The sequence below is a fragment of the Enhydra lutris genome, unplaced genomic scaffold, assembly GCF_002288905.1.
Source record: "Enhydra lutris kenyoni isolate GAN:26980312 unplaced genomic scaffold, ASM228890v2 scaffoldscaffold44, whole genome shotgun sequence".
Taxonomy (NCBI): domain Eukaryota; kingdom Metazoa; phylum Chordata; class Mammalia; order Carnivora; family Mustelidae; genus Enhydra; species Enhydra lutris.
In genome coordinates, this window is record NW_019154128.1 from 14,078,303 (window position 1) to 14,104,142 (window position 25,840).

Genomic DNA, 25,840 nt, shown 5'->3' on the forward strand with positions numbered 1-25,840 from the left:
TAGGTTCTTTCCATAGTTTGGCTATTGTAGACATTGCTGCTATAAACATTCGGGTGCACGTGCCCCTTCAGATCACTTCCCCTAATCATCTTATGAATTCCCTCCACGGTTTGTTCAAGTTAAGATGCAGACCAGGCACATACATTGCAGCTGGTTAAAATGTATTTTTAGGTCTCTCTGATTCTGTGGGTCCTGCCCACTTTTTCTCCCTCATAATTTGTTAAAGAAACTGGATAGTTTGTCCTGTAGAGTTTTCCTCCAGTCTGGATTTTGCGGACTGCATCTCCAAAGGATCATTTCACACGTCACTCTGCCCAGCTATTTGCTGTCTAGAGGCTTGTCAGATTTGGGTCCATTATTTGGCAAAATGACTTCAGTGGGAGGCACAGAATGTCTGTTGGTCTCTCTTTTTATGTTATTAACAGCCACTGACGATCACTGCCTGGATCTGTTGCTTCATTAGGGGTGCCTGGGTTTGGTTGGGTTTGGTTTGGTACAATTGACATAGAATTAATTATACATGATTTAAGATGTATAATTTGATACATTTTAAAATGTGTGTATTCCTGGGAACCATCATCACAATCAAGATAACAAACGTATCTGCCACATCTATCATCCCCAAAAGTTTCCTCATGCCCCTTTGTTATTTTCACCCTCATCTCTCATCCCTATCCTACTCCCTCCCACCCCCAGGCAGCCACTGGTCTGCTTTCTATAACTATAGCTTCATTTGCATTTCCCAGAATTTTATATAAATGGGGCAGAACAGCATGTACCCTTTTTTGTTTGGCTTCTTTCATTCCGCATAATTATTCTGAGATTCATCCATGTTCATTGCACGTGTCAATAATTCATTCCTTTGCATCGCTGAGGAGTCCATTTACAGATTTATCCCAGTTTGTTTAACCACTTGTCTGTTGATGAACATTAGCTCATTTTCAATTTTTGACTGTTACAGTAAAAATGCTATAACAGGGATGTACAAATCTTAATTTAATTTCTCTTGGATAAATATGTAGAAGTGGATTGAGTAGCTCATACATTAGGTGTGTGTTTAACTTTTAGAGAAACTTCCTAACCGTTTTTATCCCACCAATTCCAGCCTTTATCGTTTTATATTCCCACCACCAGTGTGTGCTAGAGTTCCCATTGCCCCCCATTCTCATCAACACTTCATGTAGTCCATCTTTTTTACTTTAGCCATTCTAATTATATGTAAAGCTATCTCACTATGATTTTAATTTACAGTTCCCTAATGACTAGTGGTGTTGAGCATTTCCCATGTCCTTCTTCGTCATCTACATATTTTCTTGGTTGAATTGTGTGTTCAGATCTTTTGTTCATTTGGTGCGCCTGGGTGGCTCAGTCCGTTAAGCATCTGACTCTTTCGACTCAGGTCATGATCTCACGGGTCGTGGGATCTAGCCCCGCATTGAGCGCCTTGCTCAGCTGGGAGTCTGCTTGAAATATTGCCTCCCTCTGCCCTTCCCCCTACTCTCTCTCTCTCTCTCTCAAAATTAAATAAACAAATCTTCAAATCTTTTGCTCATTTTCATTGGGTCATTTTCTTACTACTCAGTTTTGAGATTTTCTTATATATTCAGGATACAAGTACTTCAATCCTGTACCACATCCCTCAGGCCTCAGGCAGAAACCTTCTCCCAGAGGAAAAGGGAAAGCCCATAGTCTCTTTGCCAGCTCCTCCTTTGACCAGCCTCTTCCCCAGGATGGGAGACACCCTTCCCAACCCAGGGAAGAGTCAACGCTGTGTGGGCCAGGTAGTGCTGTGTGGTGATTTAGAACCCTTTCAGTCCAGACCTTCTCAAGTAATAGTTGTAAGACTTCAGGCCCTTCTCTCACACTGAGTATCCTCCTCTGCAGAGTGGAGGTGACAAAGGACCAGAGTGTAGGCTGTTGTAAAGAGTAAAGGAGTTTGGGCAGGGCGAGTTCTCAAACATTGTTGGCTAATACTGTCAGTACAGTACTGCTATTTGTTGATATCGCAAATCTTGGCTAGAGGCCCTAACTAATCCTTACTCTACTCTTGTCTTTTCAGACAGATATTGGGTTTATCTACTATTCTCCAGGTAGGTATCAGCTGTTGCAAGTATGTGTGCCTTCTAAGAAAAAGCAGGACAGTTGTCCAATCATTTCAAAATCCCTGTACGTTCAGCACATGAGAGGAAAGTATTAGAGGGTATGAATTATTTTCTGTATAATAATATCTTTAAAACTCAAGGCATTCCTTTGGGTCACATGCTCAACTTTTATTGCTGCCTTGGTTTCCATTTCTAATTTTTGAGGGCAGTATTCAGAGACTGGCATTTGAGTAGAGGTTTCTGCTGTGACCATAGCATACAATCTGGCCATAACATACATAGTAGGTAAAGGTTGGAGCTTAGGGTTGGGGAAACTGCTTGCCTCTCTCAGACCAGGATAGTGACAACAACTGTAGGTTCCCAGGATGGAGAAGAGGGTTCTCTGTTTCCTAAAGGCAATGGCTGGCAGCATGGTGAGTGCACTAGATTTGCCTATGGGTAGGAGTGACTCCCAATTTCCTCTGCTACTGTATGGGACCCAGAATATATGAGACCCATTTCTACACCCCTCTCCCACAGAAACAAAGACTGGTTTCAGGGAAGAAGGATGGAGACTGGAGGCTGGTCTCCCATGGGCCCTCTGCCCCTTCAGGTCACACACTCATGAGGAAATGGTTAGGCCTCTGCCAGCCGAATGAACCCAACAGTGGTGTGAGAGGCTACCTGAAAGTCACCATCTGTGTCCTCGGTGTGGGAGACCAGGTTCTGGTGAGGCTGCCCTGACACCCCAGTGACATTTCCTACTGTGGCTGCTTCCATAGGGTGCCTCTGGGCCCTCAGAGTGGCCACTGATCTTCACATGCTTTTATTTGCCTGCGTGTCACTTGAGGGTTGTCCGTCCCTCCCCTGTACCAAATGGAAAGCCGGGGAAGTCAAATCTGGTGGATATGGTCATGACCATCCTATGACTCTACCTTTCAGCTCTCTGGTCTCTGCAGGTAGATCAAGAGACGCCCTATGGGGCTGATGACAGCACTACTGAGATCTTCAAGTCAACGGTGGTCCCGACCAACGTAGCCTACTTACAGTTCTTCATCTACTGCGCAGAGGACCTTCATCTCAGTTAGAGTCAGGGTGGCAGGGTGGGACTGACCCTGAGGTCCCCTACACAGTGGCACCCTAGATTCTCATGGGGCTTCCCTGTTTCATTTTTTTTTTATTTAAAAAAAATTTTTTTAAGATTTTATTTATTTACTTGACAGAGATCACAAGTAAGCAGAGAGGCAGGCAGAGAGAGAGAGAGGAGGAAGCAGGCCTCCTGCTGAGCAGAGAGCCCGATGAGGGGCTCGATCCCAGGACCCTGGGATCATGACCCGAGCCAAAGGCAGAGGCTTTAACCTACTGAGCCACCCAGGCGCCCCTCCCTGTTCCATTCTGATGCGAACCTAAGATTCAGGGAGTGGGGGAGAGGATGAGACTGAAATCCACCAAGATTTGTTTCATCAAGACCCCATAGATACACTTTAAAATGGATCAAATGCACCTGACCTGTCTTTGATGCCTGGATGCAGACTCCAAGTTCTCTATGGCAGTGCCCACCCTCACTGCCATTATATGCCATGACACATAGAGATAGAGTGGACATGGGAGAGGTCTGCCTGGGTAGGGGTGTAGTGCGGATGGTGAAGGGGTGTGAGTTGTTCTGTCAGCTCTATGTGTCTTCCCCTTAAAAAAAAATGCTGCTGTCTTAGAAATCTTATAACTTCTTGTTCACAGAGAAACAGCACTTAGTGAGTCCTGTGTTGGAGGTGGAACTAATTGGGGAAAAGGTAAGTGTAGAAAGGGTCTGAGATTTTGAGAAATTGTCACCTGGATAGTGTGTGAGGAAAGATGGAGTTGGTGGGCTCGACCCCTGGATTCTGATCTCAGGTCTTCCATCAGTGGGCTGAATCCCCACTGGACCAGGAAGTCTTTGAAGATGGAGGCCATGGCTGAGTCACCCTGTGTCTGCGAGCTGGGCACAGAGCCCTGCAGGAGCAGATGCCCACTGAACGCCTAATGTGCATGAAGGGCACGAATGAGTGAATGAAACAACATGTCCGCAAACAACACTAAAACGGTCACTGTCTTCTTTGGGGCTGGGTTTCTTCATCTAGAAATTGAAGGTTCTGGGCAAAAGAGTTGTTGACATCCCGTGATCCTCTGTGAATAGAGAGTAGTATTTTCCAAAGTGTGCTGATGGATTGTCTGTATGTTCAAATTTGGGGAATGCTGGGTTAAGTAGGTTTGTCTCAGAATTCATAAACCATTGTTTCCACCATATTCTACCTATTAGAAGCATCATTAAATCCAGCCCATATATAAAGGGAGGGAAATTAATGTCTACCTTTCCAAGGAAGGTTTTCCAAAAGACTTGTGGACATATTTTATTTTATTTTATTTTATTTATTTTTTTTTTTTTGTGGACATATTTTAAAACCACCACACTGAATGTGGTTTGCATGCTCAGGTCTAGGTGAGATGCTCTTGGGCAGTAGCTGGCACACAATTTCACAATTTTCAAAAAATGTTAATATCTCTGATTTTTCTAGTATGTATTAAAAATGTATTAACCAGTATGTTTACAAATACAAAAATGTATTAACCATTATGTATTAACCAGTCCAACCAACCCTTGATTTCACTGACATGATTGCTTAGAATAGCGCCAGGTTTAAAAATGAAGTCAAGTGATGCTTTGGAAAGGGTATGTCATTGTGTACTATCACAGTCAGCATGGTTTTTGCTCACTTTTCTGTTGGGATCATAGAGTTTATCTAACAAAATCTATGTGTATGCACTCATATATAAAGTTAGTAACCTTATGACTATTTAATAACAAAGTCAACTGAAAGATGATCTGAAGATAAGTAATAGGGAATCTGGATCTGGGCAGATATACAAAAGACTGACGTTGTACCTGAGGAGAGGTTGTCAAAGTGTCTTTAGACCATTCCCATGATCAGCCCTGTGCCAAGACAGCGTCCATCCCTGGGCAGGGCTGGAAGGGGTGGAAGGTGAGGTCTGTGGAGAGAGGAGGGGACAGGCTGACACACTGTTCTGGGATATTCCTAGCTCAAGACAAATGTGCTGACTCAAACCGAGAACCCGATATGGAACCAGATCCTGACCTTCCAGATTCAGGTATTGCTGTTCTATCTTCTTTTTTTCTTTTCTTCTCTGAGAGAGAGAGAGCTGGGGGAGGGGTAGAGGGAGAAGAAAGGAGAGAGAGAGAATCCCACGAGGTCTCCACTCTCAGTGTGGAGCCTGGAGCCTAACGCAGAGTTCGATCTTACGACCCCGAGATCATGACCTGAGCTGAAATCAAGAGTCGGATGCTTAACCGACTGAGCCCCCCAGGTGCCCAGTCCTGTTCCACCTTGACCACTCTCCTCCTCCTGGCCCACAAATGAAAGGGAAGTTTGGGTGTGGAGGGGTGTGGAGGGAAGGTAGGGGCCAAGAAGCATGGGGTGGGGACAGTGGGGGGCACCAGGGAGTGGGGGTGAGATCTTCCTGATAGGGAACATGAAGAAGCCCAGGACAGATTTCAGAAAATGTACTTTTTGTCCAATATTAAGAAATGAGTGGGCCATACAACTGAACTTTCCCAAAAACCTAAATGTGTCTTTTATCTACATTATAAAACAAAACCAAAAAAAAATCATTTTTTTAAAAATATTTTATTTATTTGACAGAGAGAAATCACAAGTAGGCAGAGAGGCAGGCAGAGAGAGAGGACGAAGCAGGCTCCCTGCGGAGCAGAGAACCTGATGCAGGGCTCGATCCCAGGACACTGGGATCGTGATCTGAGCCAAAGGCAGAGGCTTTAACCCACTGAGCCACCCAGGCGCCCACCAAAAGAATCATTTAAATCTACATTGTATTATGTATTTTCTTATCTTCTAGGCAAAGTGCCCTGGACATAATTATAGCTCTTTGTTAATGGCCTAGAGGTATTGTGGAAACATAGTATATGGGCTACATGGAGTATGGCTTTTTGTTCCTATACTAAACGGGTCCAAGTTGCTGCTCTTTGTGGGATTCTGTAGTCTGATTTCTATAGCTTTTCAGTCCTTCTCAGTCACCTATCAGTAATGTGGATGCCAGTCTTCTTAAAGCCCTGGAAGAGCCTTGATTGCCTTTTGACTACATGTCAGGCTTCTAAGAACTGCATGTAGAAAGAGTACGCAATTCTGAGAGATAGCTTGAGCACTGTCATTAAGTATTAGTGCATAAAACTTTGTGTGGCTTCTATTTGGCTACACAGAGTGTTTGCTTTCCTTATACCTTACATTTGTGTGACATAAAACCAGCTCATGAGTTCCCCTCTACTCTCCTGGGACCCTCCTCCTTGCTAGAAACTTCCCTGGTCTGCCTCCTGATGAGGCATCATCTTTAACCCATTCTTCATAATCCCTACCTTCCTGAGTGATTTTATAGACTCTTAAAGTAGGAAGAGATTTTAAAAGGAGCCTAGTTTATCCCCCACCTTTGTTTCCTCCCACCTGTCTCCAGCTGTGATGAGGTTTGTGGCCGGGATCCTCAGATGCTCTGTGGCTGCTCAGAGCCTTGCAAGTCTTCCTCGATGTTCCGCTGCCTTTAGGTTCAGAAACCAGTGGCACAGGTTGGGCCCTCCTTCATCCCTAAAGAGGCCTTCCAACATTTAAAGATGTCCAAACACCCCTTGGACCCTCATGCATTTCCCAAGTAACACAGTCTCCTAGGCTGGAGCTGTTTGGAAGATTGTGACTACACTGTGGAAATGCAGATGTGACCCTCACTCTGAATGGCAGGATGACCACAGAGACAGTAGCATCTGGGGCCGGCCTGTCAGTGCCCCAGCAAGGCAGGCTACAGGGGAAGTTCTGCTGAAAATGGGTGTATGCTGGCTTACAATCCAAGGGCCCCAGAACAAGGACAGTCAAGATAAGGGACCGGGAAAGGGGAAGAGAGTTCTCAACAGCGTAGATGAAAAGATGGTTCAGCAATAAATTTGAATGTGGAGGATTTGTAATATTGGAAGACAAGGATGCCCTCCAGTGCCTATCTCTCCACTTCTAGGGAGCCTTTCCTCATTTCTTCTTAACCACTTGCTCAACTGGAAAGCCCTTCCCCTTCTCCACCCCAGTCCCCAGCTCCCTGGCAAGGGGAGAACAGACAAGTAGAAAGGACAATGGGAAGTACTCTCAGCCATGCCTCAGGAAGTGCAGTGAGAAGAGACCCCAACTGAGAGGATTTAGGTACCTCTCAGGCCCCAGCAGCTCTGTTTTACACACAGATTGTTTTTGTTTTCCTATTTGAGGGGACCCTGTGGCAGAGTGGAAACAAGAATCTGAAGCTTGGGTTCCAGTCCTGACTGCGACCCTGACTGTGTGGCCGTGAACAAGTCCCTCTGCCTCTCTGGGCCTCATTCCCCATCTGTAAATAGGGACAATTGCAGCCCTCACTGGGTTGTGGCAGAGTTGTTAAGAGCTCTAAAGAGAGGGGCCCCTGGGTGGCTCAGTGGGTTAAAGCCTCTGCTTTCGGCTCAGGTCATGATCCCAGGGTCCTGGGATTGAGCCCCGCATCGGGCTCTCTGCTCAGCAAGGAGTCTGCTTTCCTTCCTCTCTCTCTGCCTGCCTCTCTGCCTACCTGTGATCTCTGTCAAATAAAAAAAATAAAAAAATAAAAAGAGCTCTAAAGAGAGCTTCTAAAGAGAACTTGAGGAACTCAGTTTCTCTGTGCCTCAGTTTTCCTGTCTAGAGATGGGAATAACAGCACTGGGCTTATGGGGTTGTTGGGAGGAGTCACTCAGGTGATCCATGTAGATCATTCAGCCCAGGCCTGGGGACAAAGGAAACCCTTCCCACAACAGCAACTACTATTATTTATTCTGGAAGGGATAGATGTCCTGCTGTTTAAAAGTTAACTGCTAACCTTGAAGAAGACTTTCTAAGCCACAACCTCTGTGCAAGACTGTTGACGAGCATGACTTCAGACAGTGAAGAGCTGTGTGAGGACTGCAGTCATTGAGCCCATGGTCAGGGTGGACTCAGGTCTCAGTCCTGAAGCTCATGTGATTAGGGAACCATTTCAAGAATAAGAATACAAAATGACCAGGGGACACAGTCATAGGCCTCTTCCAGGGCTTTGCAAGGGGCCCATGTGAGTGGGGAGGTCCACAGCCACAGGCCTATATGCTCCCATGGTAAATCCATCTTGGCTGTGGTGACATGGCTTACTGGTGACTGAGCCAGGCCTTGGACCCAGACCCAGCACTTCCCAGCTACACTCAGTCTCTGTGAGGACCAGAACCTCGGAGCATGCACCCGCAGTGGTTCTTGCTTTCCCTTGCAGCTGCCCTGCCTCTCCAGCTACATCAAGTTCAGAGTCCTGGACTGGTAAGCCAGGGTGGAGGTTGAAAAACATGCCAGGGAGGAGACAATCAGAGCTAGGTGAGCAGTTCAGCCTGCGGGATGTGTTTTTCTCCAGTCCCAAGAACAGTTGCCAGGATGAGATTGGGACCGTCAGCCTGTTCCTCAACCAGATCTCATCTACTGGAGCAGAAATAGAAGGCAAGCAATCCCCCTGGCCCCTGCCTCCTGTACCTCTCCCACCTGCTCCCACCCCCCTCACTCTCTCTCCTTGCAGGAATGTACTCTGGCTTCCTACCCTGTTTTGGCCCCAGCTTCTTGACTCTCCGAGGGGGTAAAAAGGCCCCTTTCAGGATCCAGGAAGAAAACACTGTAAGCTTCTCATGACAGCTCTAGGGAATAGTGGAGGTAATACCAACCGAATGAAAGCCTCTGGGGCCTCAGAGGTGCTGGGGGAGGGCCTGATCCTGGTTTCTGTCCACCACGCTAGTAGAGAACATGCAAGCTATGGGTTAATGGCTATATCTATATGGGACGAGTGTGGCACGAGAAAGAAATAGATGGAGAGCTCGGGGCGTTCCCTGAGGAAGGAGCATTGAGGTGAAACGTCGGGTAAGACTTCCAGCATGTGGAAAGGACACAGGAGACAAAAAGACAGCATAGGTAAATGTAGAAAGTATTGGACTGTTAAAGACTGATGATAACGGCCGGGAAGCCAACTCCAGTTCGCTTAAAAGGCGGGAAATGGGCTGGGAAGAACTCTGAATGAGGACAAGTTGCAGGCACCGGGACCTCCATGCCATCAAGAGACTCTCTCATTCACACCATCTTTCAGCTCTGCCACTGCCACTCTTCCGCCTGGGCTACTTTCTTTCCCACTGCAGTGAAGCTCCCAGCAGGCAGTGGCCATCAGAGCCTCCAATACGGAAGGCCAGGGGAAGATTCTAATTGGCTGCCTTAGGTCATGTGTACTCCCCTTGAACCAATCACTGTTGTCAAGGAGGAGGGGCATGCTCTGATTGGCCAGGCTGGGAGCTTATCACAGCCTCCTCCAAGCGGGAAGCATTTTCCGGGAACACGCGCTTCGGGTTAATAGGTGGATCCAATGCATGAAGAGGAGGAATGGGCCTCGGGGTATGGAAGAGGGGTCAAGGCACAGAGGTTTCTGGGCGCAGTAGTGCCTGGGGGTGTATGGAATTCCGCCCCAGGACTGTGGTCAGCCGTAGGCAGGAAGTCATTGGACATCTCTGTCTTCGTGGCATAGGTGTCAGAGGACATTTATCTGCTCTTCTCTCGTTCCTTTTCTCACCATTTTCCTTCCCGTTGCCCTAGAATATTCCCGACTCTCTTAAGGATGGTCTAACTTATCGAGGCCGAGTCTTCCTGGAGTTATCCACCCACGTCACTTCCCATCAAGACTTTAAGAGGAAAGATCTCTCCTCCGAAGTGACCAGTATAGAGGTAACTACAGGAAACAGGGAACTCAGGAAGAAAGAGTCCCCTGCCCACCCCAGATATACTGCAGGTCCTGTTTCTGACACTGCAGAGGGCCCGGCCACAAGCTGAACGAGCTGTCGGCTGCCTGAAGATGTTTGGTCAACTGCCTGAGTCTTTACTAAGCCCCTATGTGGGCTTTGTGCTGTGCCAAATCCTGGTTGGTCAGGGACCCAGTAAATAACAAGATAAGTTTTCAGTTTAAGAAATGTGCAATCTAAAAAAAAAAAAAAAAGAAAAGAAAAAGAAATGTGCAATCTAGTAAGGAGAAATGATCTTCCAAGGAGTTTTTACTTCTTCCTGTAATCTGCGGAAGACCACTGATGAAGGAAGGGGCAGGAAAAACAGCCTTAAGAATAGCCACCCACTTATTTTAAAAAATGGGAATACAGTCATGGGGCAGGAGAACCAGAGAGGAGGGAGCAGGTTCCAGAGACCCTTTAGAAACAGAATGATCAGAGCCACAGATCAACAAGACATAAGAAATGAGGCTAACTCCCCTAAGCTGATGCCCCTTTTCTGCCTCAGGTGGCAAGGTGGTCAGGGTAACATTCATGCTCCCTAAAGGAGGAGAAGGTCTGGGGGGTGCGGGAGAGAGACAACAAATCCCACCTTTGACATATGCTGATGAGATACCCATGGAAACGAGTCCTTGATGCTGTGGATAGATGGTGTGTCGTCATCACGCTAGGATCTGAACACAGAGTTGTGAAGGAAATGCCTGGGAGGAGTAGGTTGGTGAAAGGGTGCCACAGCCTAAGGCAGGTAGAGGAGGAGGGGGAGCTTGCAGGAGAAACTGGGGAGGAGTCTGCAAAGAGGAGCATGGAGGCAACCCCTCCAACCCAGGGAAGAGTTGCCAGGCCACACAGGTGCAAGGGAGAAGTTGCAGACTCTGCATAGAGGCAAGTGCACAGAAACTTGGCTGGAAAAGTGGAAGAAGACAAAATCAGATGGGAGCTCAACAGAGGCTCAGAGGGGAGAAGGAGGGTTATTTTTTATGACAGGGCAGACCTGAGCTAGTGAACAGACTGGGAGAGTGCAAGAGGAGGGCAGGAGATGGCCACTGAAATGAAAGCAGCTGACACGGTCGGTGGTAGATGGAGGACTTCCAGCAGAGAGGCGGCATGGTGGGAGGAAGCCACTGGAGAAGGGCTCAGAGTAGATGTGCATGCATGTGCCACCCTCACGACACCCCTGCCCATGCTCATTCCATGAGGGGAGGGCATTGAGGCAAAACAGGAGAAGGATGGGGTAGCCCAAGTCAGAGCCCCAGCCTGACCCTCAGGGCCTTGGAAGGAGAAGACTCCCTCCAAGGAAAGAAAGGAACCACAGCTGGCTGGGAGGAGGGGACCAGGTGATGGAGGACCCGGGTGGAACTGCCCTTGAGCAGGAGTCTACGCAGGATTTCTAGGGGGTGTGGGTTCAAAGATGGCCCAGCTCACCTTGAAGAGAAGCAAAATGGCTTAAAAAAAAAAAGGCACCTCATCTTTGCCTCCTTGCCTGTCTCTATAGCCTTGTTCATCCCTTGGCTTATGTACTGGAATGTGGGGGGGGTATTGTTTTAGAGACACCATCACCGCCAGAAGTATGGGCTGTGTGTCATCTTCCTTTCCTGTACCATGATGCCCAACTTTAAGGATCTGATCCAGTTCGAGGTCAGCATTGGCCACTATGGAAACAAGATGGACCTGAATTACAAGCCTTGTGTCTCAACCACACAGTACAGCCCAGTGATATATGATGGTAATAGTCAGATCCAACCCAAGAGTAGAGAGCATCCCCTGCCTCCCAGGCTCTGCACTTGGCCTTTTTAAGGGTATTAGCTCATAGAAATTCATAGGCATTGGGTTTTTTTTGGTTTTTTTTGTTTTTTTTTTTAAATATTTTATTTATTTGACAGACAGAGATCACAAGCAGACAGAGAGGCAGACAGAGAGAGAGAGGGAGGGGGAAGCAGGCTCTCCACTGAGCGGAGAGCCCGATGCAGGGCTCGATCCCAGAACGCCGAGATCATGACCTGAGCCGAAGGCAGAGGCTTCAACCCACTGAGCCACCCAGGCACCCCTCATAGGCATTGTTAACCCATATGTCTCACATAAGGAAAATGAGCTTCAGAGAAGTGAAGTCACCTGCCAAACATTGCACAGCTAGCGGGTGGTGAGCCCACGACAAGAGTTGAAAGTAGGCATTCACTCCCAAGTTCTTCTCTACACTACATTTCACACTACAACTTCCCCAACCCCAACTTCTTCCCTTCTACTCTGAACCAGCCCTGACCCATTCATGCAACCATTTTCTGCTACTCATCTTCCCACCTGCTATCCATCCATTAATCTACTCACCCACCAACATCCATTAATCTACTCATCCATTCAACTCCTACCCATCCACGACCCAAACACTCAGCCAAACTCCCATCCATCCATTCACCCATTAATCCAATATATACTTATTAAACACCTATACCAGGCTCTATGGTGTAGCATTTCTCAAAGTGCAATCCCTGGGCAGGACACCGGGATCACCTGGGAACTTTTAGAAATGCAGATTCTAGGGGCGCCTGGCTGACTCAGTTGGTTAAGCACCTGACTCTTGAATTCAGCTCAGGTCATTATCTCAGGGTTGTGAGATGGAGCCCCACAATGGGTTCTGTGCTGAGATGAAGTCTGCTTAAAATTCTCTCTCTCCCTCTCCCCCTTCTCCCGCCGCCCCACTCATGTGTGCTCTCTCTCTTAAAAAAAAATGCAAATTCTTGGCCCCACCTCAGTCCTTACAGAATCAGGAAAGCTGGAGATGGTGCCCCACAATCTGTGTTTTAACAAGCCTATCATGTGATTTAGATGCATGCTAGAGTTTGAGAACCACTACTCTCAACTTCGTCTTCAACAGCTTTGCAATTTCCTTGCCCCTTGAGAGCCTTTCTGTGCATCCCACTTCCCTGGATTTTTAAGAACCGCTCTTGAGTGAAATAGAATTCACACACTATATAATTCAATTATGTAAAGTATGCAATTCAGTAGTTTTTCATGTATTCACAGAATTGGGCAACCATCACCATGGTCAATTCTAGAACATTTTTACCACTCCAAAAGAAACCCTGTACCCACGTGCAGTCACTCTCTACTTCTCCCCTGCATCCCCAACCTCAGGCAACCATTAATCTACTTTCTGTCTCTGTGGAGTTTCCTGTTCCGGATATTTTATCATACACATAGATTCACAATATGTGGTCCTTGGTGTCTGGCTTCTTTCACTTCGCATAATGTTCTACTTGTTTTTAAATTATGAAATATACACAAAAAACATGTTCAATGTATATATACCATTTAAAGATGAATGAAATGAGTACCCCAAAACTCAGCATTCAGCTTAAAAGGTAGAAAATTGGGGCGCCTGGGTGGCTCAGTGGGTTAAGCCGCTGCCTTTGGCTCAGGTCATGATCCCAGGTCCTGGGTTCAAGCCCCACATCGGGCTTTCTGCTCAGCAGGGAGCCTGCTTCCTCCTCTCTCTCTGCCTGCCTCTCTGCCTGCTTGTGATTTCTCTCTGTCAAATAAATAAATAAAATCTTAAAAAAAATAAAATAAAATAAAAAAAATAAAAGGTAGAAAATTGTCAGCATCTTAGAAGTTCCCTGTTGTTCTTCCCAGACCCATTTATCCAAGAAATAACCACACTCCTGACCCTCGTGGTAATCACTCCCTTGTTTTACTTTTCAGTTTTTACCATCTATGTATGCAACCCTAAACAGCATACTCTTTTTTACATTTTAAACAAATGGAACTTTTCAGTCTGTATTCATCTGTTTTCCATCTTTTGCTCAATATTAGGGGTATTTTTTATGTTGGTATGTGTAGTCGAAGTTCATTTTCACTTCTGTATATATTCTCCTGTATGATTATAGCACCAATTATGTGGTATATGCAGACACTTGAGACTTATCTTTTTTTCCTACTATAATAATTGTGTTATAAACATTCTTGTACATGTCTCCTGGTCTCAAGCGCAAGACTTCCTCTAAATTATATACCCTGGAATGAAAGAGGAATTCAAACCAAAAGAAATTATACCAAATTACACTCTCATCAGCTCAATATGAGAATTTCTTTTGCTTTTCGTTCTCACCCGTACTTTGTGTTGTCCACCAGCCTTTTCATTTTTGCCGATGGTGGGTGTAAGATGGTAGCTTATAAGATCTTGATTTGCATTTTCCTGATTACATATGGAGGTTGGGCATCTTTTCATATATTTACAAAAGTTTGTTTTTTCTATCTGTAAAAAGCCTATCGATGTATTTTATCCATCATTCTTTTTGGCTGTCTTGTGCTTACTGGCTTGTATGTTACTTTTTCTGGGAACAATCTTTTGTCGGATGGGCGTATTATACATACCTTCCCTAAGTTTGGGGCTTTTCATCTTCATCTTAATAACAACTTTTTATTTTTTTATTGAGGTCTTGTTTGCAAATAATAAAACGCACATATTTTAAGTATACAGTCTAATGAATTTTGGCAAATACACCCATGTAGCCACCATGGGAAGAAAGTTTCATAATCCCAAAAAGCTGCCATATGTCCCCTTTTAGTCAATCTCCCCAGGCCCTGGGGTCAGTCGTTGTGTTGTCTATCACTATAGATTTGTTTTGCTTTTCCTACAACTTCATGTAAATGAAATCAGACATATGGTTTTTTCTTTTTCTACCACTTCTTTGGCTCAGCATCGCGTTTTAGGAACTCACCCATGTTGTTTCATGGATAAGTGTTTTGTTCCTCTTGATTTCTGATAGTACTTCAATATGTGGATATGACAGTTTATTTACCTATCCCCCTGTTCATGGAAACTTAGATTGATTCTACAAAAAGCCTGATGGAACTTTTGTATTTTGTTCTAATCAAGTTTTTTTTTTATTAATTTTGTTTTTAGTATCGCATTCTGTCTCCTCTACTGGTTCTATATCTGTGGATTAATTGTAGTGGTTGCTCAAGGGATTGCAATATTGATCTTTAACCTATCATAGTCTACCTTGAGCTAATATTATAATTACTTCATATATGATAATATATTACATATATTCACATATAATTGTTATATATAATATAAAGTGCAATTATAATAGTATAATTGCATTTCTCCTTTGTTATACATTCTAGAGTTGGCTTATCAATATTTTGCTTAGGATTTTTGCATGTATATGAATTAGATGAATCTGTAATATTTTCTTTCTTGAAATTTCCTCATTTGTTTTTAATATCAAAGTTATGCTAGCCTCATAGTTGAAGTTGAGCATTTCCTCTTTTTTACTCACTATGAGCATTTGAGTAAGACTGTAATCATCTGTTCCTTGACAGTTTGATAGGCCTCACCTCTAAATATAAGCCTGGTGGGTTTTTTAATGCAGCAATTTAAATATGGATTTATTTTAATTAGTCAGCTTTTCTATTTATTTTTAAGTCAATTTTGGTAGGTTTAACTTATCTAGGAATTTATAAATTTCACTGAAGTTTTTACATGTTTCAACATAAAATTATTCATAGTATCTTTAAATTTTCTTATTGTGGCAAAATAGATGTAACATAAAACAACATTTTAGCTATTTTTTTAAGATTTTATTTATTTATTTGACAGAGAGAGAGATCACAAGTAGGCAGAGAGGCAGGCAGAGAGAGAGGGAGAAGCAGGCTTCCCGCTGAGCAGAGAGCCCGATGCGGGGCTCGATCCCAGAACCCTGCGATCATGACCCAAGCCGAAGGCAGAGGCTTAACCCACTGAACCATCCAGGCACCCCACATTTTAGCTATTTTAAAATGTACAGTTCAGGGGCGCCTGGGTGGCTCAGTGGGTTAAGCCTCTGCCTTTGGCTCAGGTCGTGATCCCAGGGTCCTGGGATTGAGCCCTGCTGGCTCTCTGCTAAGCAGGGAGCCTGCTTCCCCCTCTCTCTCTGTCTGCCTCTCTGCCTACTTGTGATCTCTCTCTTTCTCTCTGTCAAATAAATAAATAAAATCCTTAAAAATAAATAAATAAAAATAAAATAAAATGTACAGTTCAGTGGAATTAAGTACATTCACAATGTTGTGTAACTATTACCTCTCTTTCTAGAATGATTTCATCATCCCAAACAGAAACTGTATCCATTAGACAATAAATTCCCTTGTCCCCTGGAATCCTCTATTCTACTTTTTGTCTCTCTGAATTTGCCTATACCTCATATATGTGGAATCATGTAATATGTGCCCTTTGTGTCTGGCTAATTTTACTTAGCCTAATGTTTTCAAGATTCATCTACCTTACAGCATGTGTCAGAACTGCATTACTTTTTATGTCTGAGTAATATCCCTATTGTATGTACGTATCATATTTTGTATATCCATTCATCTGTTGATGGACACTTGGGTTGTTTCCACCTTTTGGCTATTGTGAATAATGTTGCTTATGAACATCGGTGTACACATCCCTGTTTGAGTTCCTGTTTTTAGTTATTTGGGGTATATGCCTAGGAGGGAATCATTATGTCACATAAGAATTCTGTTTAACTTTTTGAGGAACCATCAAACTATTTTGCACCACAGTTTCTTTTTTTTTAAGATTTTATTTATTTTTAGAGAGAGAAAGAGAACATGAGGAGCAGGGGGAAAGGCAGAGGGAGAGGGAGAAGCAGACTCCCTGCTGAGCAGAGAGCCAGCAGGGCTCAATCCCAGGACCCTGGGATCATGACCTGAGCCGAAGGCAGAGGCTTTAACCCACTGAGCCACCCAGGCCCCCCTGCAGTCCCCTTCTTGGTGGCTCCAACACCTTGTGCAGCTACCTCGATGGCACAGCTCTGGTGGTACGCCTGTCTGTGGTCACACCACTGCATGCCTTTTGTTACCCAGCCCTAGGAGCGGTAGTTTCTTCCTCCTGTTACTAATCTCTGGAGAAGCTCACTTCCCCACCCCACCATTTTTTTTTTTTAAGTAGGCTTATCATGGAACCCAGAGCAGGGCTTGAACTCAACAACCCTGAAATCAAGACCTGAGCTGAGATCAAGAGTCAGAGGCTTAACAGACTGAGCCACCCAGGTGCCCCTCAATTTCCCCTTTTTGATCTCTTGGCCCTTTCAACACATTTTCTCTATTAAATCTCCTCCATGTCAAATACCTGCCATGGTCTTTTTCTTTCTCTGGCTGTATCCTGACTGATAATCCTCCAAAGGTTTGTACCACTTAACACTCCCACCAGCTATGTCTGAGAGCCTCACCAAAATCAGGTATAAACTTCTGGATTTTTATCAGTCTGGTAAGTGAAAAATGGGATTTCAGTGTAGTTTTCGTTTGTATTTCTCTCATTATAAATAAGGTTGGGTATCTTTTCGTATGTTTCAAAGTCATTTGTATTTCCCTTTTTTAATTGCCTGTGTATGTAATTTTCTCTTTTATTCTATTGAGATATTAGACATTTTCTTACTGATTTCTAGGACCCTTCATATATGAGGGAGATTAGGCCCTTATGATATGAGCTGTAAGTATATTTCCCTTATTTGTCTCCTATCTTTGTCTGTGGTGTTTGGGATTTTTTTTCCCATGAAGACTTTTTTTTTTTTTTTTTAACATACTCAAACTATTATGGCTTCTGGCTTTTGAGTCATAATGACAAAGGTCCTTTCTACTCCAAATATATTAAGGAATTCTCTCATGTCCTGCTCTAGAAGTTTGTGGCTTCTTAAAAGTTTCATAACCAATACCTTCTGTCTTTCTGATATTTTTTCCCTATAAATCTCTTCACCTTTCTGTCCAGCTGCTCAAATATCCTGTATCTTGCAAGTCTACTAACTTCACCAGATTATTTTTTTTAAGATTTTTTTTTTATTTATTTATCAGAGAGAGAGAGGGAGAGAGAGCGAGCACAGGCAGACAGAATGGCAGGCAGAGGCAGAGGAAGAAGCAGGTTCCCTGCCGAGCAAGGAGCCCGATGTGGGACTCGATCCCAGGACGCTGGGATCATGACCTGAGCCGAAGGCAGCTGCTTAACCAACTGAGCCACCCAGGCGTCCCTTCACCAGATTATTTTGAAGTGTTGATCATTTGGGGTCAGTTGTCCCTGGCACGAGGTATACTCTTTCATGAATAGTTCAAATCTTCTTTTATTTTGTTAATAATTTATTTAGTGGTATAATTTTTTTAACAGTTTTTAAATTGGGTTATTTTTCTTCTTATGGGGCAGTAAGAGTTCTTTATATATGCTGGATCCAAGTCTTTTATCAGATACATGATTTGCAAATAGTTTGGCTCGTCTTTTCTTTTGTTTTTAGCACAATTTGTTTATTGTATTTGTCATTTTCAAAAGCCATTTTATTTTTTTTTTATTTTGTTCACTTAGCCAACATATAGTACATCATTAGTTTTTTGAGGTAGTATTCAGCGATTCATTAGTTGCATGTAACACCCAGCACTCATTGTAACATGCCATTTTATGTATAATAAATGTCATTTTCTTGATATAAAACATAAGTAACTATCAAATGATACAAATTTTTTTCTGATAAGCTTTTATTTATTTATTTTTTTATTAACATATAATGTATTATTATCCCCAGGGGTACAGGTCTGTGAATTGTCAGGCTTACACACTTCACAGCACTCACCATAGCACATACCCTCCCCAATGTCCATAACCCAACCACCCTCTCCCTACTCCCCTGCCACCCCCGCAACCCTCAGTTTGTTTTGTGAGATTAAGAGTCTCATATGGTTTGTCTCCCTCCTGATCCCATCTTATTTCATTTTTTCCTTCCCTACCCCCCAAATCCCCCCGGTTTGCCTCTCAACTTCCTCATATCAGGGAGATCATATGATAATTGTCTTTTTCTGATTGACTTATTTTGCTCAGTGTAATACCGTCTAGTTCCATCCACATCTTTGCAAGTGGCCGTCTTTTCATTGTTTTAACAGTGTTTTTGAAGTGAGAACATTTTCAATTTGGGTGAAGTCCAACTTTATTTTCTTTTAAGGTGTCATATCTAAGATCCCTTTGCCTAACCCAAGGTCATGAAGACTTTTCTCCTATCTTCTATAAGTTTTACAATTTTACTTCTTATATTTAGCTATATGATCCATTTTGAATTAATTTGTATATGAATAATCCAAAATTTCAAGCACCATTTGTTTAAAAGACTATCTCTTTCCCCATGTGAGTTTTCTTAGATTTTATATATATATATATATATTTTTTTTTTAAGATTTTATTTATTTATTTGACAGACGGAGATCACAAGCAGGCAGAGAAGCAGGCAGAGAGGAGGAAGCAGGCCCCCCGCTGAGCAGAGAGCCCGCTGTGGGGCTCCATCCCAGGACACTGGGATCATGACCTAAGCCGAAGGCAGAGGCCCCAACCCACTGAGCCACCAGGCGCCCCTTAGATTATATTTTTAAATATTCTGTGCCATAGTTTAGGTTTTCTACTTTAGGGGCCCCATTTATGGGCTTAACAATTTTCCTTGGTTTTTCTTCTGTATTCATCAGCTTTTCCCTGATCCTTCATGACTCTCTATTTCCTTTTTATTTTGGGTCACTTTTCTCACTTCTATCTTTATTTCTATGCCTCTCCCTGAGATGTCTGCAGGGTCTAATCTCCCTTGGGCTTCTTTTTATGTTATCTTCCTTTCTAGGGTGTTTTTGCTTTTGCTTCTGCTTTTTTTCTTTGTTTTGCCAGCTCCCATTTCCTCATCTGCGCCCAGAGTTCGTTCTGGGAGCGTATTTTTGCTGGCACTTTCAGAACTCTGCTCCCATCAAGCTGAGCTCCCAGCTGTCTGCCTTGCTCTGCGCTTCCCTGCAGATGACTTCTGTTACACTTCACCCCTTCCTGCTTCAGCTTTGGACCGCAATCGTAGTTGCTTTTGGCAGTCACTATGTGTATTTTGAGGCTACAGATTATATCTCTCTTTGTTTTGCTGAAAATTGAGCTGTTTTCCTCCTCCTCATTGCTTTTGTATGCTATCCAAGAGTAGAAGAAGAAAATTGCCATCTTGTATCTGCACGTTCATATCTGAGAACCCCAGCCCTGGATCTCTGCTTATTTATCATTCTAATGATTCACTCAGTACCAGAGCTTGAAACTAGTGTCTGCCTACAATTCTAGAAAATTATAAGTTATTTTTGCTTCGACAGTTACTTCTTCCCCTTGTCTCTTATACGGCTCCTCTTCAAACTCACTCTATCCTCTATGGAACTCTTCATCCTATTCTTCATATTTTTAAATCTCTCTTCCCTATTTGTCATCTCTCTGAGCTGTATTCTGCGTAATTTCTTCTAATCTTCTTGGAAGGGCCTTAGGTAACCACTCTATTTAAAAATTTTTGGCAGCTCCTTATCCCTTTCCCCACTTTATTCTTTTCCATAGTATTTTCCACTATTTGACACAATGTATTTTATGTATCTTGTCTCCACTATTTTTTAAATTCTTTTTTCTTTAAGATTTTATTTATTTGACAGAGAGAGAGAGAGAGAGAGATTGAGCACAGGTGAGGGGAGCCTGAGACAGAGAAGCAGGCTCCCCAAGGAGCAGGGAGCCCGATGCGGTACTCAGGACCCTGGGATCATGACCTGAGCTGAAGACAGATGCTTAACAGATTGAGCCACCCAGGCACTCCAATTTTTTTTTTTTTATTCTTAACTTTTTTTTTTTTTTTATGATTTTATTTGAGAGAGAGAACATGAGCAGGGGGAGGGGCAGAGGAGAGGGACAAGCAGATTCCCTGTTGAGTGCAGAGCCCTGTGCGCTCAATCCCAGGACCCCGAGATCATGACCTGAGTTGAAGTCAGACTCATAACTGCTAAGCCACCCAGCTGCCCCAAATTCTTAAGTAAACTTTTGACTCAAGTATAACATAGTTATAAAAAATTACACAATCCCAAGTGTCCAACTCAATGAATTATCGTGAAGCAAAAATAACCCACGTAACAACATTCAGACCATGAAATGGAGCCCTGACATCCCAGAGGACCCTTGAGCCCCTCTACCCCCACTCTCAGCAAGGACAACCACCCTCCTTAACTCCAATTCGTTTTGTCTGGTTGTTAGCTTTATATAAAACAAATCATATAATATGCAGTCTTTTGTGTCTGGCTTCTTTTGCCCACCATCTTGTGAAATGGAAACGAAATCTAGATGTTGTTGGGCATGGTTCTGGCTTGTTCTCACTGCTGCGTAGTAGTCCACTGGGCAAATATACCATAATTTATTTTTTCCTTCTACTACTGAGGGAGATTTTGGTTATTTCCTGTTTTGGACTATTATAAATTGTGCTGCCATGAATCTTTTACAATATGTCTTTTGATAATACCGTGGTTTCCTTGGTTTTCTTCTGTATCCATCAGCTTTTCCTTTTCGGTTGGGTGTGTACCTGGAAACAGAGCTGCAGGACTAGAATGTGTGTCTTGGTTCTGAGCTGCTCATTTTCTTGAACTTCCTTTATGTCCTTCCTTTATTTCTTGAACTTCCTTGATTTACAGTCCTTTGGGACTTAGTTAAAGAAATTCTTCTTTGCTTCCTCCAGTTCCCTGGGGCACTACCAACCAAAGACCATTTTAAAGTTTCTCCAGATTACACAGGTGATATGAATGCAGAATACAACCTGCATGAGGCCTCATTTGCAGTAACAAATGTTGGGGGAATTTTTCTGCTCTCTCTCTCCCCAGAGCCATGCTGGAGATGGGCTGGTTTATTTGCTATTGTCTTCTGTGCAGTGGATTATGTCTCATTGACTGAGGGTTTCGGTTTCAGAGTGCCAGCTTTGCATGGCATATTCATATCCTAGGGCTGCCCTAACAAAGCACCACAAACTTGGTGGCTTAGAACAACAGAGACTTATTCTCTCACAGCTTTGGGGGCTAGAAGTTGAAAGTCAAGGTGTTGGCTGGGTTGGTTCCTTCTTTCTTACTTTATATTTTAAAAAAGATTTTATTTTTAAGTAACCTTTATATCCACTGTGGAGCTCAAACCTACAACCCCAAGATTAAGGGTTGCACGCTCTACCTACTGAACCAGCCAAGCGCCCCAGAGTTGGTTCCTTCTGATAGATCTGTGCCTCTCTCCCAGCTTCTGGAGAATGCCTGCAATCTCTGGTGCTCCTTTGCATGAAGACACAGCCCTCCGCCTCTGCCTCTGTCTTTACGTGGTGTGCTCCCCTGTGTCCCTGTATCTTCACATGGCTCTCTCTGTGTCCCTCCTCTCTCTGTGTCCCTCTCTTCATCTTCTAGGAACATCTGTATTGTGTTAAGGCTCTAACCTACTCCAGTATGATCTCATCTAGACTAATTCTCGTTGCAATGACCCTATTTCTAAATAAGGTCACATTCTGAGGTGGTGGAGTTAGGACTTCAAAATACCTTTATAGGGAGCAAAGTTCAACCCATAACACATGGGATCTCCTGTGAGACTGCTCACCGTGGGCAGTGGTAGGCTTTCCCCGATGAACACCCTGCCCTGGCCCTTGCCAAAGAGAAGCAGAAGTTCTCCAGGATTTGCCAGAAGCTTAGCAGGCAAAAGTCAGCTTTGCTTTCGCTTGCCTCACAGAGTTTCTGCTTTTACTTTATTTTGGCTTCTGTGGATTTCTTTCCTTATATCAAGTCAGCACTACAACTCAGAAAAATTTTTAAATGAACTTATGTTTCATCTCCCTTCCCCCCTCATTTCAATAAGGAACATGGCCTGGGAGCCCAGTTTGCCAACCCCATCACTGGTTTGTATCCATCCTTGTTCTCCTGACCCTGTGCCTCTGTTCTGGCAGGCCCTTCATGTGAGATGCTGCCCACCCCGACCAAACCCTGGGTCTCCCCCTAAGGTCCCTGGGTCTCCTCACTTCTCCTCTGCCTCACAGACCACCCCAAAGGGAGACCCTACCTCAAGGGTAGGGTCATCTCGCCTGGTCATAACTTAAGGGCATGGGACCTTGGAGCTAGATGCCTCAGGCAGACTACTGCCCCCCGCCCCAGCCTGGATTTTCCCCATGTGTAAAATGGGGACTTTGAAAAGCTATGTGAAACCCTGGGCACAATGAATGCTCAAGAAGGCCAGCTGTGTTCATCAAAGTGCACATGTTCTCAACTGGCCGGCAACCCACCCTCTTGGCGGGAGGGGTCCAATTAGGATTATTAGCAGATGGTGTCCTTGAAGAATAGAGTAGCTTAGGGAGGGTCCTCTGAGAGGGCACAATAAGAGGAGACCTCCCAGAGTCCCTCAAACACCCCCACACATGTCTGTGTCTCAGGGAACATCTACCATTATGTGCCCTGGTACAACACCAAGCCAGTCGTGGCTGTGACCTCCCAATGGGAAGACGTCAGCTTCCGCATGAACTGCCTCAACCTCCTCCACTTTACCCGGGACCGCCTGGTGAGTGGTACAGAAGGGTGCAGGCAGGGGGTTCTGCGCCGCTGCTGCCTGCCGATGGGAGGCTTGGGGAACTAAATCACAGTCCTAGGGAGCCAGTCACTCAAGTCACTCATGCATTCCACACCAAGGAAGACAGAAGCATAGAAGCATCAGGCACTGTGCTAGACAATGAAGATGGAAAGCTGCATAAACAGCGCCTAGCCTCCCCATCTGGGAACTTGGATATGCAAACAGCTACTGTAGGGAGTACCCAGAGCTATAGGGGCAGCGAGATTGGGGATGGAGGAGGGGAGCTGAAGAGAGGATAATCAGAGGAGGTGTTTGAAAAGGAGGTAACATTTGAGCAGAGTCTTGAATGATTTGCTGGGGCCGTGGTGGGGGTGCAGAGAAAGGAAGAGCTGGCAAATCCATGGTGACCTGAAGTTCCAGGACAGGAAGGGCATGGAGGTGATTCGGAAATAAAGCCAGAGAAACTGGAAGAGGTCAGATCACAAAAGATCTTACGCATCTGCTAAGAAGGGAAGTCACTGAACATTTTTAGGCAGGAGAGCCCCCTGCTGCCTCCACCTTAGATATGACTTTGTGCACCTATAGAAGCAAAGCCCTGGGTCCAGAATGTAACCGTTACAGTCCTGCCCTGTCCTGGCTCCTTCCTGCTGCTTACCCTGTTGGGTAGTGGAGAGGGTTGTGGGGATCATAGCCTTGCAAGGACATGTGATAGCTTTGGACTGACATCCTGAGGTTTCCCCAAAGGTCCCCAAGTCCTGACTGGTAACATCTCGGGCCGGTCAGCCCTGTAACCTCTCCTGGGTGAGCCTCCATATGCTCACTTTCTGTTTCTCTCCTGCTGGGCAGAAAGCCAATTTGGACACCCTGAAATCCATAAGGAATCCAAGAGACCCCGCTCTGCTCCCCCAGTGGGAGAAGCTGCTGAGGGAGCTGGTGGAGGACTGCAAGTAGGGGAGGAGCGTGCGCACCAGGGCTGGCGCTGAGCTGGTCAGGCTCCCATGGGGTGGGGGTGCAGACCAGCACCCTATAGAACAGCCCCCAACCCCCACCTCCTCAAGAAAAGAGCTCTGCTCAAATCTCTCCCCAGCTCAAAGCCCAAACCACAGAGTTGCTTCTCCTCCCCTGTTCAGGCCTTCCGGAAACTGGCACTGACCTCCCCACCCAGCCTGGTCCCAATTGTCCCTGTACCCACACCTGATGCTCCCACCAAACCAAACTTCTCACATCCCCCATGGTTGGGTTAGCCCCTATCTCCCAGCTCTCACCCAACTCCACAAGGAGCTCCTCAGCACAGGCCTGGCACACCGCATGGGGTTGAGGGGGGGGGCGGTGCATGAGAACCAGGGTCCAGGCCAGCAGGGGCAGGGCAGGATCTCGGGTCTAGGAAGTGCACGTTGGCCTAAGGCAGAGTGGGAGGTCCTGTGAGGTGAGGCGGAGAGGCCCAGCACCCTCCTTCCCGATCCTGGCCATAGACACCCTCTGCCCTGCATGGCCCATCAGCCCAGAGCCACCGAGCTGGACAAGAAGAGGTGGCAGCTCCGCAGCCGCCTCCTACAGGAACTGTCCCAAAAGGCCAAGGAAGTTAAGCCCAGGAACATGGTGGCCACCGTGGAGGACTGGCTGTACCGCCTCAACGCCGTTCTCCCTGAGGTGGGCACCGGACACACTGGCAGGGGAGGAGGACCTGAAGCCTGCCACGCAGGCCTGACGCCCTCCCACCTCGGCAGCCCCAGATGAGCCTCCCAGACGTGATGATCTGGCTTACGTCCAAGGAGCAGCGGGTGGCCTATGCACAGGTGCCTACCCACAGCATCCTGTTCTCCCCAACAGGGGCTCTGCACTCTGGCAGGTTCTGTGGGAAGACACAGACCCTCGTTCTGCAGGTGGGGAAGCCGAGCGTCCTTGGGCCACCCCACTCCTTAGGGGAGGAAAGGGCCCAGAAACACCCCAAGGGAGAAACCCTGAACTCTTAGGGCAAACTCCAGGGGTATCCCCAAGGGCACACCCACTTTGTCTGTCCTGGGCCCTTTAGCGGGTGAAATGGGGTTGAAACAGTCTCCAGAGGAAGGCAGGGGACAGCGGCCATCATCCCTCATAACTGTTCCTCAGATTCATCTCTTCCATCATCCTCACACCACAATTGGTCCAGTCCCTTGTCATCTCTCCCCTGGACCAGGATTGAGTGCTTTCCAAACATTTAATGCCTACAAGGCCTGGCCACCGGCCCGTCATATCAGATGCAGGCCATAAATAAGGGTGGTTGACCAGCACTATCACAGCCCCTCCTCTCACCCTTCCCCCCACTCAGGAGACAAGTGGGGGACACTCCCTTCCTCCCAGAGATGTCCTTCATTCCCCACTGCTTCCTGGAGAATGCCGGACCACCCTGGCCTGGCCCCAGCCCCTTCCCACTGCAGGCACCTTCTCAGGGCCCCATATTCTCTACAGCCAGGCTGCCCTGGGCTTCCCCACGCCCAAGCCTGCCTGCCCTGGGTCCTTTCCATTGTGGAAGGCCCCTTCGTATGCCCACTTTCTCATCCT

The 25,840-nt window shown here is 45.5% G+C and overlaps 1 protein-coding gene across 1 annotated transcript in view; it reads left to right on the plus strand.

Annotated features, from left to right (window-relative positions):
* LOC111155854 (fer-1 like family member 5) overlaps nt 1-25,840 on the plus strand; it is a 54,522-nt gene that overhangs the window by 12,109 nt on the left and 16,573 nt on the right. Inside the window, exons 10-23 of the mRNA XM_022516273.1 lie at nt 2,060-2,090; nt 2,695-2,810; nt 3,041-3,164; nt 3,819-3,871; nt 5,157-5,225; nt 8,418-8,461; nt 8,553-8,635; nt 8,712-8,806; nt 9,767-9,895; nt 11,494-11,671; nt 23,166-23,290; nt 24,146-24,246; nt 24,772-24,949; nt 25,027-25,182. Coding sequence (XP_022371981.1) covers nt 2,060-2,090; nt 2,695-2,810; nt 3,041-3,164; nt 3,819-3,871; nt 5,157-5,225; nt 8,418-8,461; nt 8,553-8,635; nt 8,712-8,806; nt 9,767-9,895; nt 11,494-11,671; nt 23,166-23,290; nt 24,146-24,246; nt 24,772-24,949; nt 25,027-25,182 — 1,482 coding nt within the window. The remainder of the gene's footprint in view (nt 1-2,059; nt 2,091-2,694; nt 2,811-3,040; nt 3,165-3,818; nt 3,872-5,156; nt 5,226-8,417; nt 8,462-8,552; nt 8,636-8,711; nt 8,807-9,766; nt 9,896-11,493; nt 11,672-23,165; nt 23,291-24,145; nt 24,247-24,771; nt 24,950-25,026; nt 25,183-25,840) is intronic.